Here is a 14,907-nt window from a genome sequence, read left to right on the forward strand (position 1 = left end):
AAGTAAGCAATATCTCGGCAAGCCGGACGGTGTTTTCCATCACATCGTGAAAAACTGAAGGCCATGCATGGCCTAATTGACAACATCAATAAGACCGACTTCGGCCATTTAGCAGACAGACCGCCTGTAAATAAGCTGCGTGATTCAGAAATGCTTAACGATAGCAGATCTCGAACGAAGGGTCTTCATCTTCTGCAAACATTAATTGCCAACAGTGTTCAATAATATTGGTCCAGCAGCATGGGCGAATGCTGCTCGAAAGTCTCCAAGGAGAACTAGTCAAGGGGTGGAGTTTTAACTAACTGCTGATCTGTTCTTCGATTTGGGACTATATAATCCTGAAGTGCTAAGTAATGACTTCTCCGCGAAAAGGCAACGGCTTACACTTAAGATTCGTTAATGATACCTTCTCAGACTTAGTATACTGGCTACCACAGTTCTCTTCTGGAACCGGAGAAAGTTATAGGGCCCTGATTTAATCGCGGCGATTTTTTCTTCTCTTCCAGAGAGGGCTTTAACAGCATAGCACCTCTTTTTTTTCAACGATAAATAATGCCAGATATGTCTTCCGCGGGAAGCACACAGCGTTTTGAAGAATGGACTTTCTCATGAGGATAGTAAGTGATGTGACGAGGAGTAATGTGATTGTCGTGCCGATTATCATTGTAGATAAAATAGTATATGCTTCGAACACTAAATCTGCTAAAGCTTACTCCTATCGGAGGCAAGTCTCTTGTATTCAGCCATCTAAACGAGCGTTGAATTTTGGACTAGGGAATTCTAACAATATTGCAAGTAGAATGGAAAGAATAAAGAATGAAGAGTGGAATGTAATTAAAGGGGATCCTGTGCCCTCCATCGCACCCCAAAAAGAACGCCGGATAAGCCGAACTTAGAAACGTACAAATTGACAGAGTGATATGGAAGATAGTCAGCTGGTTATCGTATACATCAATATACCCGCCTATTTTTATTGTTGATAATGACTAGGGATGGTTAAAGACGGCATTTATGCCCTTTCTCTTGAGTAGTGTTAAAGAAAGTGGAGTGACCTCAAAATCAAGGCCAGCAAGGAGACATCAGTTGACATCGAAGACGACGCAATAGCAAAGCAAGTGGAATATTTTTGGCCATATACTGCCGCCTTATTAAGCCACGACCCCGGGCTCAAAGCGCGCGAAATACGCAAAGCATGATGCAGAAAAACCGGAGCGGCCTCGTGCGCAAGAATTAGCAGGCGGCATATACGCAGTGGCAATGAAAAACCCGGTGCGCGAGAAGCTTTTCCGAGATGGCGGACTGAAGGGAGAGGAGCTACCTCCGAAGGAAAAGGGTCAAAGCACGATGTTACTTTTTTTAACGTTTCGCTGACCCTACCCCGAACGCGCGTAAGGAAAGAAAAGAGTCCCTGATGTGCGTTGCAAGCGAGGCCCTATGGCCCGCGCGCGCGCGCCCGGCCGGCCGCCGCAACCGCTCGCTAAAAGCCAATGCATTATCATCCATCGCATCACACAGCACGGCATTCCCCATGCGTACACCTCCCCCGGAAAGCCCGACGACATGCTACCGGATCCCACGGCGAATGCCGCAACGACGTTCCCGGCCGATTCTTGGGTGAATTAAGTGCATGCTTACTATATCGCTTGAAACGGGGGGTGGTCTCAGCATGAATGGCCACGAGTCAAAGGGGAGCTCAGGAGCCGAGAGGCTGTGGCAGTAGTCGAGCGGAACGTGCGCCGTGAGCGCCCGCCCGGCAACTCAAGATATCTCCGATTGTGCGGGGTAACTTACCGTGGACCAGGCTGCACCATGTGGGTCGTCTACAGCGTGTTTTGGTTGCCCAGCTTCTTCGCGTAGCACTTGCGTAATAGTGTGTGTTGAGTCGGCAGTTGTTGAGGCAAGCGGATCCCCCGGGATTTGCGAGAGACTCGTTGAGTCTTTCGTCTCACACCGGTCGAACGAATGTACTCGAGACCCTGATCTGTGGTATGGGCTAATGCCTGATCGGATTGTGGCGTTGGGAAGCGACAGCCACAACACTGATCGTTTCTCAGCTACTGCGCGGAACGGTCATGTGAACAGCGGAGGCAGCAGTGAAAAATATCATACTCGGAACACGAGGCGATCAACTGGAGCGAGGCCGTCAGGCTGCGGAGGCTGGGAACGTCTGAAAGCCCGGTACGCTCGGTGCAAAGATGGCAGTCCCCGGAAGTATCTCAACCCTCTGTGTCATTGGGCAGGTTCCCAGACGTGAAGCAACCGGGAACGTCACAAACTTTCGTCGTTTGAGTCGCCATGTTCGACATACGAATCCGAGATACGCCGTGAGGTAACAGACAGCGAAGAAGTGGTCGCGTAGGAAGCCATGTACGCAGTCTGTTGGGCTTCTAATTCCATGTTAGCGCTCCAACCGCCCGTATGACACTTCTCGCAAGCTCCAACACAGCGTACAGATCTCGTACACTACGATTGCCAGCGAATATGCCTCTTGGAGCGTGACTAGGGGACGCTCTTCCCACATGCTGTCCACCGAGGGAGGAAAGCTAGAGAGGTCTCTCAAGCGGTTGTTCAGCTGTGGAAGCATCGGAAGCTGTGTTCCAGTTGCTCCAACGCTCCATGTGAGCAGTAGCGCATCTCGTTCTCCCGACATGCGTCACTCCCTGCACCTATTTTCGTCGTTGACGACACAGAGCGGGGTTAACGGCGTCCATCGTTTGCTGTTCCTTCGAATGCAAGTCAGCTCACCTCCCAACCATAATATGCTTTTTGTTGGAAGGGAAAGAGTGTTCAAGCTCACTCGCCAGAGCGGCCGGTGTACGCATGAGGTTCCAGGGAACTCCGGCTGTCGCGATGAGGGAGGAAGGGAGTGAGAGAGGGGAAGAGAGGTTCGAGATGCCGCCGGTCGCGCCCGCTCATGGCCACGTCTGCAGTCTATCGTGAACACGGACGCACGAAGCGGTGCAATCCTTCAGCTGCCGTCAAGAACGGCCGTCAAAAATGAGCAACAGCCGGGTGGCGCCGCGCCTTTCTGGTCCCTCAGCGCCTAGATTCTAAGTTCAAGCCTCTAGGCGGTGCCTCTACTTTCGCCAGCCTCGAAAACGCCTCCCCGAGCTCGAGCCTGTACCCTGAACTATAGCGCCGGCGCCCGGCCTTTTTTCCAAACTCCAACGCCTCTCTCGATAGTCAAACACCGGTGATGCCGACGGGGCTTTTCAGTATAGAGCTGAAGATGAGGGAGAAAAATTTTTCCCACTTGCCCTGCGGTTCAGCTCATGGGAAGTTTGCTTTCTTGCCCCTGAATGCCCAGTGCTGCCGTATCCTGTAGTATCTTCTCAATCGCGCCGGCAGCTGGGGGAAGCCGAACCGCGCATTGCCGCTAAGCTAGGCAACCGGACTCACGCGCCGTCGACATTTGCTTTGACTTCTTCACGAGCGCATAGACACCGACCGAGGGCCACGTGAAGCGGGAAGGGTGGTAAGACCGGCTCTTCGAAATATTGCTTTTTCGCGAGCTTGTCCTGTTCTACGCAGGCCCCCAACAGCGCAGATAAGGCTGAAAGTAAAAGCCGGATACGAGACGAGGACGGGCAAAGGGTCGCGACGGTCTCGCGCGTACACGAGAGAGATCCTATGATGGCGAGATGGTCGGGGACCACCAACGGCGCAGAAGGCCCCGCTTGGACAAAGAGGGAGGCAGAGAGCGAGGCGCGCGCGTGCTGTCTGTCGTGCTCGCCGAACGACTGCTGCTGATGGTGCGGTTGCTCTGCTGCTGCCTATCACCGTGGCCTGACTGCCAGCGGCCGATGCATCTCTTTTCTCCCCAGCCCCAACTCGCTGCCCCCGCCCGATGCGGTATACAAGGCGGCAATGCCCGCGGTGCTTCGTCTAGCCGCCCCGGCCGCTTGCGCGAGCGACGAAGCAGACGTCTGATGCTCTGGCGCGTGCAGCGCGCAGCAGGGGAGCAAGACGCGGCCAATCAACGAAAGTAAGCAGGCGGCCGGCGCAGCGAATGAGGGCGGGAGATGCAGGGCCATTGGGTGTTGCTCTGGCTCGCTCGCCAAAGAGAACCAACGGGGGGTGCATATCGGCCTGGACGCAGGCGCGCGTGCGTGTTGCGCGGCGCGGTCGTTTCTTGCTGTGCCCGGCGTTCTGGACCAGCCCCTCCCTCCGCCGTTCCGGAATAGCGGCTAGATACCCCATATCCGGCTCTTTCTCCCCTGGCTCTTTTCTGCCGCACCATTCCATTCGCCCTGGGGCATAGTAGCCTCGGGTGCATTCCCGCAACTCTTGCAATTGAGTTGCTCGGATTGCCGGCCGCCGCTTCCTTCGCGATCCTGCATCGTCTGTAAACCTCACGCCCCCTCTCCGCCAGCCAACCTTTCTCACGACGACCCCTCCCACTCGGGCGTCCAAAAATAGAATTAAACCCACCTCCTGCCGCTTCTGGGATGTGGATAGAGCGGACGGGCTTATACCTACAAGCGAGAGAAGGTGAGCGTGAGCATGTCTAAACCAGTTCGTCCTGGACGACATGACTCGCAATCCTTCGCCGAAGGATTATTGGCCGCACACGCACCAAACGCGCTCATCAAGCCGCTCAGGACTGGAGCGTCACCTCATGTCTGGACCGCCAGTCGACAATTCGCGCGCGCATGACGGGCTGAGCTCCGCCGCTCGTGTGAAGGGGCCTGCTGTCATCTCGCGACAGTACACGAGAGGAGGAGAGTGTAGGGCACGGAAGCAGTCTGTGGAAACGGAGCGGACAGGGAGCGGGCGGGAAGAGAGGAATTAACGTTGGTCATGTTACAGGAGGATGACAGACGTACTCCACCGATGACGATGACGATGCTCTTTCTTTTTTTCTCTGCCCTCGCAGGCCCGGTCGAAACGGGCGAAAATGGCATCGGCTCACGCGCCCAAAGCGGGTGCTCATGCCAGCTTCACCTGCTTGGGTAAAAACCAGGTCTCCTGAGGTCTTTGGCTCCGCGCGGTTGGCCCGCGGCCCCGTCCCTCCCGCGCTGACGAGAGCCAGCAGAGCCTCACGCGGCAACAGAGCAGGGAAGAATGAGGCCTGTCTCGTGGACACCAATCTCGAAGGAACGGCGCAAGCGAGCCGGACGCGCGGTTGGTGCGATTTCTGAGGGGGCATCAAAGAAAAAAAAGGGAATGTCGGGCGCCAATCGCACCGCGGCTGCACCCCTCCAAGTGCGCAGATCGAAGATCATAATCGGGGCCCTGCAAAAGAACGGGATTGGAAGCACAGTCAGCGCCAAGCGCGGTGACAGCGGAGGAAAAGTAAACACGCACCCACCGCTGTCATCGTCGCAGGACCGTTTGATGTAGCGAAATGCTCGTGCTTCGCTATAGCTGGTCGCGCGCGTCCCGTGTGTACACAGCATACGCTTATACTGCCTGTTCGGCCCCCAGCCTGCTTGGCTTGTCCCGTCCCGCGGCCCGCTGGAAGGATCGTCCTCTTAGCGGAGTGACACAATCACATCTGAGACAGCTGCCAATGGAAGGAGTCGAGCGTTGATCATAATGCGTAAGATGCCGATCGCGGCCAGTTACATCACCCAGCAACGTCGCAGCCGTAGCGCCGTCACACTAGCCATCGTGACGTCGGCCTGCTGGGTGTTTCGAGTCTTGACTCCAGCGCCAGGTGACCATGGGCGGTGTTGCTATTTGCCGCACCGTCTCACAAGCTGTGCGCTGCAACCCGTTCTGGCATGTGCAGCTGGCGCTCAGGGCAGTGAAACCCCGAACCCGGTCCTCGGAACCGTGGCCCCCGGCCCAACCCGGCTCGTGCAGTCGAGCATCCGGCCGAGACACAGACAATGAGAGACTTCGTGAAAGAAATTAACGTCAGCATCCGAGCGAGCGGAAGCAGAAAACCAACGCGGATCGCGGCAAATTTGGAATCCAGGACGGTGACGCAAGCTTACCTTCGATATGGATCCCGCAAAGGATCTATTGAAGCACGAAAGGGAAATGAAATGAAGTCATCACATTGGATCACCACTCCCTCCGTCCAGCTCGACGTCGTACGATGGAATAGGGGCGGCTATCGCACCTGTGTCGCCGGCTCTTCGATGGCGGTTCCGCGGGGGGTTTCTCTCGACTAGGACCGCAACTCAAACATCAGCCCTGCTAGTGCGCCTAGTATCACCATTAGCTGGAATCTCTACCACTCTTCAAGCTGGCCGGCGACGTAAGCACCGCCTATAGGCTCTATCGGTGTTTCGAGAAGGCCCCGCCCCGTTGGTAGCGCAACCAGCCTTCTTGCTCTCTATCGTCCGATACTGCGCCTCTACCCGCCCAACTCCCCTATAGAGACGCCGATGTCGCCGTCCGCCCCAATGGTTCCAAGGCACACTCCGCGGCCTAAGGGCAGATTCCGTCGGCTAGCACAAGCCTTCCGTTCTTGGCGGCGGATCTTAAAAAGAGCGGTAAATGAGCGGTGCGGCTGCGCTTGCTCAGATGACTGGTTGCCAGAGAGCGCCGCGGAAGGCTAGCGGTACTTGCCTGGCCGGGTTGGATTGAAGCGCCGTCCAGATAGCTCCCGGCGCCAGATCAGATCCAGAAAACATGTGCGCGCGGGCGAGAAGTCGGTGCATGTCCGTTTACGCGATGCGGCTAAGCTCGGATTCGCGTTGGGTGGCCGTCTGGGGTGTAGCGTGGCCGTAGGCGGGGCAGGGCATCTGACAGCGCGCGGCGGCAAAGGGCTGCAAATCAGCCGCAGGTACGCGAAAGCACGTAGATATTGCCTGTATGTACGAGTTATCGATCACGAGCACCGTGGCTAAACATAGAGCCGTTGGCTTGGATCCTCTGGCGGCCGTTGGTCGTTGACGAAAGCAGCAGTCGGACAGCAGTCGTTAGGCAGGCCGAGAGGCGCGCGGCATGGCCCTGAGCCACATGGGCGCACAGGACCCGGGAAACGCAGTAGAGTTTGCCAGTGGCTGAACGCATGGATGGGGAGGCGGGCAGATTGGCAGCTTGGAGGCGTCAGCCAACCGCAGCGGGTCGAGCCCGATTGCCAGCACGCCCTTTGCCGCTCGAGGCAGTGATGGACATCGGCCTGCGAACAAGCAATGTGATGATCACCCGGGATCGTCTCGCTGGGTCGAAGCCACTCGAGCGGAGGGATGCCCCGGCCAGCGATGTGCAACCGCCATTCGCAGCTCGCGTGCGGGCCTGCAAGATTGACGACGATGCCGCTGCTGCTGCTCACCAACCTCTCTTGCGTGCAGTGACACCGCCTGATCGGCGCCGCTGCAAGGTCCTGCCACGGCTGCCCATCGCGACCCCTTTTCCCGCTGCTGCACCCGGTACGCCCTTGAGCGAGTCGTGGCTCGCCGTTGATGCCGCCGTTCGCCTCGGCCAACGGTCCTCGTTGCATACGTGTCGCCGCCGGTCGCGTGGAGGCTGCCCGGGTCGACGGCGCAGCTGAGGAAGGGCAGCGGTCGGGAAACGATCCCTGCGAGCGATCCACGCCGGCCCCTGCTGCCAATGGCGGAGATGCGCTCGAAGCAGCAACGCTGCGAGCAATTGACGGCGGTCGAGCCCCCCCTTTCGCCGCGCAGAGGCCAGTGCAGCGTGCGCTCAAAGGAATTTTCCAGGCAAAAGCGGCCAGCGCTAGCGGTAGGCTGAACCTAGCCCGAATCCTTCGCGCAAGCGACGCTGCGGAGGCGCGGGACATGCCGGGGTGCTGGAGGCAGGTCGCGGGCAACTGCCGGCTGCTGAGACGGGTGGGCAAGGAGCGTGGGCAGGACGTGACGAAGGCGCCGCAGAAGAAACAGCCGCAGCGGGTGGCTCGCGGGCGAGCGGCATGGGTGGTGTTTTTGACCCCTTGCTAGGACCGAAGGGGCCAAGCCGTCGCTTTGGGCGAACGGCCGAAATGAGCGTGCAGCATGCAGCGTGCTTCGCGACATGCAAAGGCGAGGGGCACAGGCGACTCATCATCAATGGACGGGGGGGCTATTTTTGCTGAGTGCGGGCCTCGGGCCCCGGCCGATAGGCGAAGCGAGCGCAGCACGCGGCGAGCGAGGCAGCGTCAACGGTTGGCAGTCGTCGACGCGGGAACGCACGTCATGCCCGCCGGTGCTGGGCGATGGCTGCGTGCAGGGCCTGCCATTTCCACCGCGCCGGAGTCGCGTGGCCGCCATGGTGAGCTCAGCGCGGGGGAGGCAGCGCGTCCTGCACTTGGCGGAGCCCGGATGCGCGGGTGCGCGGGTCTGGCTGGGTGTTCGCTCCGGCCTGGGGGTGATCATGGGCGCCAGAGCGGCGGCGGGAAACGCCATGCAGGCGCATTGATGAGGAAAAGCCAGCAGCGATCCGGGCGCAGCGCATAGCGTCAGGCGTCGGCCGCCCCGAGGGCGCGCTCGCATCGCCGCAGGGATGCTGGCACTGCGTCCAACGCGGCCGCGCAGTCCAGGCCACAACCGCCCGCCAGGCTCGCCGTCGAAGAAATCTTCAAGCATCGTACGATACCGCCGCGCCGCGCAGCGGCACGCGGGGTAATAGCCTGGGGCCTGGGGGCCGCCGGGCACTTGACTGCGCGTGTCAGGAGCGTGGAAGATGCCGGCCGTCGCCGCGCTGCGCTCTGTTTTAACGCGAAAGCGAACAAGCTGCATTGTTCAGATCGGGGCGGATCGCTTATGCGGCCGTCTGGTTGGCCACAGGCGGCCGGGATGCGCATCCTGAGCGGCGAGCGTGCAGTGCAGCGCAGTGCGGGCAGCGTGGGCTCGAGGCGACAGCCGCCGGTACGCTGCGCTGCGGCGATGATGCGGCTCTGCTTGCGCTGCCCGGCCTGGCGGTGGTCAGCGTGGTGCGGTGCTGGGCGCGGTGACGGCGGGTGGCCGATCATGGCGGCGGGCAGGCGCCGATGCAGCGCCCGCGGCATTGGCTCGCGGTCGCGGCTGCGATCGCCTGCGTGTGGATGTGGACTGCGTGTGGAGAGCCCCCATGCCGCCGTGTGCTGCTCCTCGAGCTTCTTGCGCGCGCAAACCGGGACGGCGGGCCAGGGCATCTACGCAGGCCGCACGCGGCGCCGCACGGCGCAGCTAGCCCAGCAGCTTCGCGGTCGTGAGCGCTGCTGTCTCGCACGCTGCCTCAGCGCCCACGTGGGCGGGCTTGGATGCCTGCCGCTGCTCAGCGCGCTAGGCTGCCCGCGGTGCTTGGATCGCTGCGGCGTTCTCCGCCGCGCTTGCTTTTCTCCGCCGGGCCAGGCGCACCAGGAATAGCAGAGCGTGGGCGGGTCTGACACGGTCTTAGACCCACGGTCATCAGGCCTCGCAGCGCGCCGAGCGGAGATCCGAATGGGGAAGACGTCTTTATTGCCAGCGCGGCCAGGGCCTCGCGTCGTATCCGGCTAGCCTGCGCGAGCTGGCCTGCCCGGCCGCCGATGACCTGCTCCCGCTGAAGAGGCGCCTCCTGCGTTTCATCAGGGGCGACAAAAAGGCTTTGTCTGAGGGCGGTGGTGCAGCGGTCCCGATCAAAAACAAGGTGCCGCCGGCGCGCCGGGACTGATTCGAAGCTAGAGCCGCACGTTCCCCCGCCGCCCTTGTTTCGCCGGTGCCAAATTGTCGACACTACTGTCTCTCGGCGCATTCCCAGCGCGGCTGGCAGAGGCGCAACCGGGCCGGTGCCTACTAGGCGTCGTCCCGCGCCCACAGTCCAGCCGCGGCGCCGCCAGCTGGGCAGCTGGGCAGCCCCGGGCCCAGGCAGAGGCATGTCATCCAGTGCGGCGCCGGCAGGGTCCAGGGCGCGGGGAGCGCGCGAAGCCCCCGGCAGTTGCGCACCGCTGCTGGGCATGCCCGCGTGAAGGAAAAGGCGCGATCTGGCTTAATCTCACTGCTTGCTTCTGCCGCTCGCTTGCCCGGCCTGCGTCCGCCAGAGCGCAGCTAAGCTTAGCCCGCCCGGCCTGAACCTTTTCCCGCGCGGGCTCACCTGAATCCATCGCCAATTGCGTCCGATCCAGATTCACCCAGAGCACGGACGGATCCTCTCGCCTGGTGAGGCCCGGGCGACGGCGTCAGGGCCCCTAGCAGCCAGTCAGCCACGCGAACCACCATACCCTGACGCTCCTGGCCCGGCGTACATATACGTGACGGCGCACCTCCACTCACGACAAAGCCGCAGCCGCGAGTGACCTCAGCCTCGACCAGCCGTACCGCGCCGCACGCCCCCCAGGCACGCCTCAAGAGCAACAAAGCCGCCTGCCCAAGCCCCACCACGCGCCAGCCTCCTCCTCCGCGCCGCCTGTCTCTCTCCATCCCAGGCACCGGGACGCGCCTCCTCTGTTTACCAGAAACCAGATCTTGCACAGCTCCGTGCGACCGCCCTCGTCGCACCGCGTCTGCGCAACCAAGAACCCGGGCTCGTCCAGGTTTGGGAGCACCCGTGGCACTTGGCCTGACTCCATCGCCCATTGTGCGCCAGCTCTGCCGCGCTGCCTAATCGCCCGCGCTGGGGTAGCCTGAGACTTTCTAGAAGTCTTTTGGATTGGCCTGCAGACATCGGTGCTACTCCTCCGACCACGCCGCAGGGATCTCCGCCGTGGGATTCACACACTTCTCGCTTCTTGCGCAGCCGGCCGTCCTTGTGCGTGACAGCCGTCCGTTTCTGGCATCGCGAGCCTCTTTAACCGCCTCTGCCTCGCCTAAGCCCAAGCGCGCTGCGTCTCTGGCTCCTCACCACCACACAACCCCCACAACCCCCGGACTCTCCCAGCCGCGCCGTCTCTACGCGCGCAGCAGTAGCCCTCGCTGGATTACTCAAGGACACACAGTGGTCAGTCTTGGCCGGGCGCAGGCGTGAGAACTCCGCCGCAGACCAGCACTCTGTATTCACTCCCCTCTCCTCCCCTCTCCTCCAACGATCGGCCAGTCGGCCAAGGACCCCATAAATCCTTCAACGTGGCTGCCGCCGTCGCTCTCCCGACCCATATGCATCCTGGGCCGGATTCTATGGGTGCACCATCGAGCTTGACTGCTCGCCGGCCTAACGCTTCGTCTCTGCCTAACTTTGAGCTCCCTCCTCCTCCGCTCTCGAACATCCAGAAATTCCCCACCTTCTCATCCAACAACTCGCAGTCTCCCGCGACAGGCAACATAGGCAATCTTCTGACGCCGCCTAGCAATCTGTCTGACGGTATGAGCTCCCACGCGCAGTCGTCGCAGAACATGTCCTACAACCCGAACGGCTACGTTTGGTCGCCGCCTCCCCAAGGCTCCACCCCATATGGTTTCCAGCCGCAAGCTCCTTCGACGTCACAGTCATATGCCACCCCCCGAGGTTAGTAAAGAACAAAGCGTCAAAGAAATTCATTATCTGAGTAGCGATCGGCTAACAAGGCTAGCAGGCCTGCCTCCGCCTCCATACGAACTCAACCACCTTCCGCCCTTCCCTTCGTCAGGATCCATGTCCGCCCCATCATCCTTGCCGACCATGTCAGGACCGCAGAGCGCCATGTCCAGTATGATGAACTCGCAACATCCCGTTTCCTCCTCGGCACCGCACCAGTCTCCCATCCACTCCCAGGACTCGTATTCGTCAAGGCTGCCACCCACCCCCACTTACCACTATAACTCTCAGCACTCCACGACTCCGCAACAGTCGAACTTCCCCTACTCTACCGGACCTTCTCCAACCCAGCCTAGCCCTCTGAGCGCCGGCGCAGGCATGCACCGCATGTCTCCTGCCCACAGCTCCGCTCAGGTCCCTTCGATGCAGTCTGGACCCGCGCACTCGCCTCTTCCGTACCAACGGCCATACCAGAGCTACCCGCTTCCTGGACCGGTCCTTTCTAATGTGAACAACCCGAACGGCCAGCTCGCGTTGGTCGGTGGCATGCACCACGGAGGCATGATGCCCGGATTCCCTAACAGCGGACACGCAGCGAGTATGGGCCATATCTACGGCCAAGCACATCCGGGAGCCCACCAGGCACCGCCGAACGATCGTCCTTTCAAGTGCGATCAGTGCCCGCAGAGCTTCAACCGGAACCATGACTTGAAGCGTCATAAGCGGATCCATTTGGCAGTCAAGCCTTTCCCGTGCGGTCACTGCGACAAGAGTTTCTCGCGCAAGGACGCGCTGAAGGTAAGAAACGCCACAATCTAGCGCCTCACGGGCTTTGCGACTGGGACAAATCGCTGACTAGTTTACAGAGGCACATCCTTGTGAAGGGCTGTGGAAAGGCCGCAGCAGCAGCAGAAGCCGACAAGCACGACGGGTCCGTTTCGCCAAAAGGCTCAATGATCAGCGAGTCGAGCGAGCACAAGCCTGTTCTTTCGGGCCATTAACGTGGCGTTCTTCGATTCCTCGCATACTCCTTGGATACGATACCCCTTTATCTCCAGTCTCGACTCTCCGTTGTATTATTCGCCTTCTGGTTCGCTACTGCTGTACCAAATCCACAATCTCGATATATTGAAGACGGCGGTGAACTGGGTGCACGAGCTGATCCAAGTTCCCCGCCTTCGTCAACAAGAGACTTTGATTCTTCTTCGCTGTCGATATTATGGACTCAGTGGAACCGATCGCAGCAAAACTTTCCACTACTACCTTGTCTTCTTTTATGTTCGATATATCTTTGTTCACCTTTTCCAGACTTTGATGTTTATTTCAGTCGCTTCTGTTTGATATCTATTGTTTCTCCCCGAAGCTAGGATACCTCTTATGTTTTTCTGCTCGTCATGCTAGGATTTCTTTTCGAAGCTTCCTATTTCTCAGGGCCTCCCTGCGATCAGGGATTCGGGTTTCTCTACGGCACCATGGCAGCGACACGGAACGGGTATACGGCACTTTCTTCTCTCAGTTTCGGAGCATTTCAGACTTTCGGCGGGTGGTACGGAGTAACAAGTGCGGGATTTCTCTCTTTGCTAGCATGTCTATACGGTGTGGGATGATCAAACCCGGCGCGCGTGTTATTTGGGTTGGGCTCCGCGTCTCCGGGCTGTGTTTGGGAGTCAAAAGTATCATATTACGATATCAAGATACCGTTACAGCATCATATGAAATCATGGATTACAATCCTTCAATATCTTCATGAAGCGCCGAAGACACGGGCCGTAACACGTCGGGTGGGTGTCCGAGCCAGAGAATGGGTCTGGTGCTAGGCGGGCGTCGCGACACCCACTTGGCCGAGGACAACCGGAGCACACATCCGTGCTTGTCCGGTAGCTATGTAGCTTCCGCTCTTTCGGAAAAATTTGCAAGCTATAGTCTCAACTCTCATGCACGAAGAACACCCTCCCACAGGCCACGGATGGGTCGAGGCCTGACGAAGCTATGAGCAGGGGCGGGTGTTTGGGTGGAGGCGGGCCTTCTACCGCTCGGCGGGCGGTCTGGCCCCCAGCCTGGCCCCAACCAGGCCGTTGCCTAATGCGAGCTAGCAGCGAGCTTCCAGGCCATCACAGGCACGGCAAAAAGGAAAGAAAAAGAAAAAAAAAGGGAGGAATAGGACAAAGCATCCGCGAAGGCATAAGCTAAGCACTTCAATGCGCCGATGCAAAAGGCCTTCTCCATGGGCGCGAGACGGGGTCGGGAGACAAAGCAAAGACCGACACCTTCCGAAAAGAGCTGGAACCGCGTCTGGGCCTCCGGGGCAGCTAGCTGGAGTGAAGCGGGCTGGGCAGGCGCGCTTCCCTTGGGTCGCGAGAGACCCTCGGACAAGGGTGGCACAGCAATTACAAAACTTCGAAGACAATGGGATGGGAGGGTCTTGCGCGGTGCGTGTTGATTCCCGATGATATCAGAGCGAGACACTGCAATATTACTTGCTGCTGCCCTCCTGCTGCGGCCTTTTCACCACTTGCTTGTTTCTTTTCCTCTTTGTCTTGGACGTGGGTTCTAAGTGGGAGCAAGCCACACGCCGGAGCTGGTTTCCTTTTGTGCCGGGCGGGCGAGGCTGAATGGCTGGGAGTGGGCGTGAGTGCGCGGGGATGCTTCTGCGTGTTCCCGGCGCAGCTGGGGCGATTGAGTTTGGGCGGTTGGCGGCGGTGGTGTCTAATAATACCTGCGTCTTTTGCTGAACACAAGCACACATTCCGGGCTTCGGCAGTTGACTGACGACTGCAGGTCGCGCGAGCGCGCTCAGCATTCTTGCAGAGCCTGACTGAGGCGACACGGGAAACTCCCGCTGAAGCATGCGCCTGACTGCTCAGTGGCGATCAAGGGAAATGGTTGGCGGGCAAGGGCGAGCTAGTGGACAGAGACCTGGCAGAAAGTTGAGGGGCATTTGTCAGGCTCACACACGTCGCGTGGGTGGGGAGCAGGCCGTGATGCAGCGATTCGGCGCGCAGGCGAATGGTGTTGGTGGGCTCGCCGCGAGGTCAGATGGACGGATGTGCCGCAGGGTGCAGGGCGTGGTGCGACGGGAGCGATCTCGGTCACGCTCGGATCGCGGGCGCGCGATGACGCCTGCCCGCAGCGGCTTCCCGTCTCCACACAACGCCCGAGGCGTGCGATCCCAACCTCTTCCCTCAGCATTGCTCGAGGCCGACCCCCAAACATGAGCGGAGACCATGCTTGCGGTCTCCTGGCATGGAGGCGTGGGCTGCGACCTGGTTCGCGGGCTTCGACGGCCATTCGTAACACACCGCAGTGGCGACCGGAGGGAAATGAGCCCTTACGCGGTTGGTGAAGAAGTAGGGATTTCTGCGCTGATTGCCGTTGCGCGCGCGCGATTACCGGAGAGCGCAGCGGCGACAACAACGGCGAGAGCTCCACTGCGCTCGCGGTGCGCTCTTTACAGCGTTGTCGGGGCGCATTCTTTCGCGGCGTGGCCATAGCAACGGCTCGACATCTGCATACAAACAGCCCTCTCGGTGCAAGCTCATTCTTTGCACCCTCGCCGAGTGCGCGCTGTCTTGGACGAACACCTCAATTTCTTGCTCGACCCGG

At 59.7% G+C, this 14,907-nt stretch overlaps 1 protein-coding gene across 1 annotated transcript; it reads left to right on the plus strand.

Moving 5' to 3' along the window:
* Positions 1–11,448: 11,448 nt before the first annotated feature.
* SLS55_003973 (uncharacterized protein) lies at positions 11,449–12,305 on the plus strand (the record flags this gene model as incomplete). The annotated part of the gene is made up of 2 exons (XM_066775435.1): positions 11,449–12,102; positions 12,171–12,305. 2 exons carry the CDS (start codon positions 11,449–11,451, stop codon positions 12,303–12,305), a joined length of 789 nt encoding a protein of 262 aa, XP_066633316.1.
* Positions 12,306–14,907: the final 2,602 nt, after the last annotated feature.

The sequence above is a fragment of the Diplodia seriata genome (genome assembly GCF_021436955.1).
Source record: "Diplodia seriata strain FDS-637 chromosome Unknown scaffold_4, whole genome shotgun sequence".
In the NCBI taxonomy this organism is placed as follows: domain Eukaryota; kingdom Fungi; phylum Ascomycota; class Dothideomycetes; order Botryosphaeriales; family Botryosphaeriaceae; genus Diplodia; species Diplodia seriata.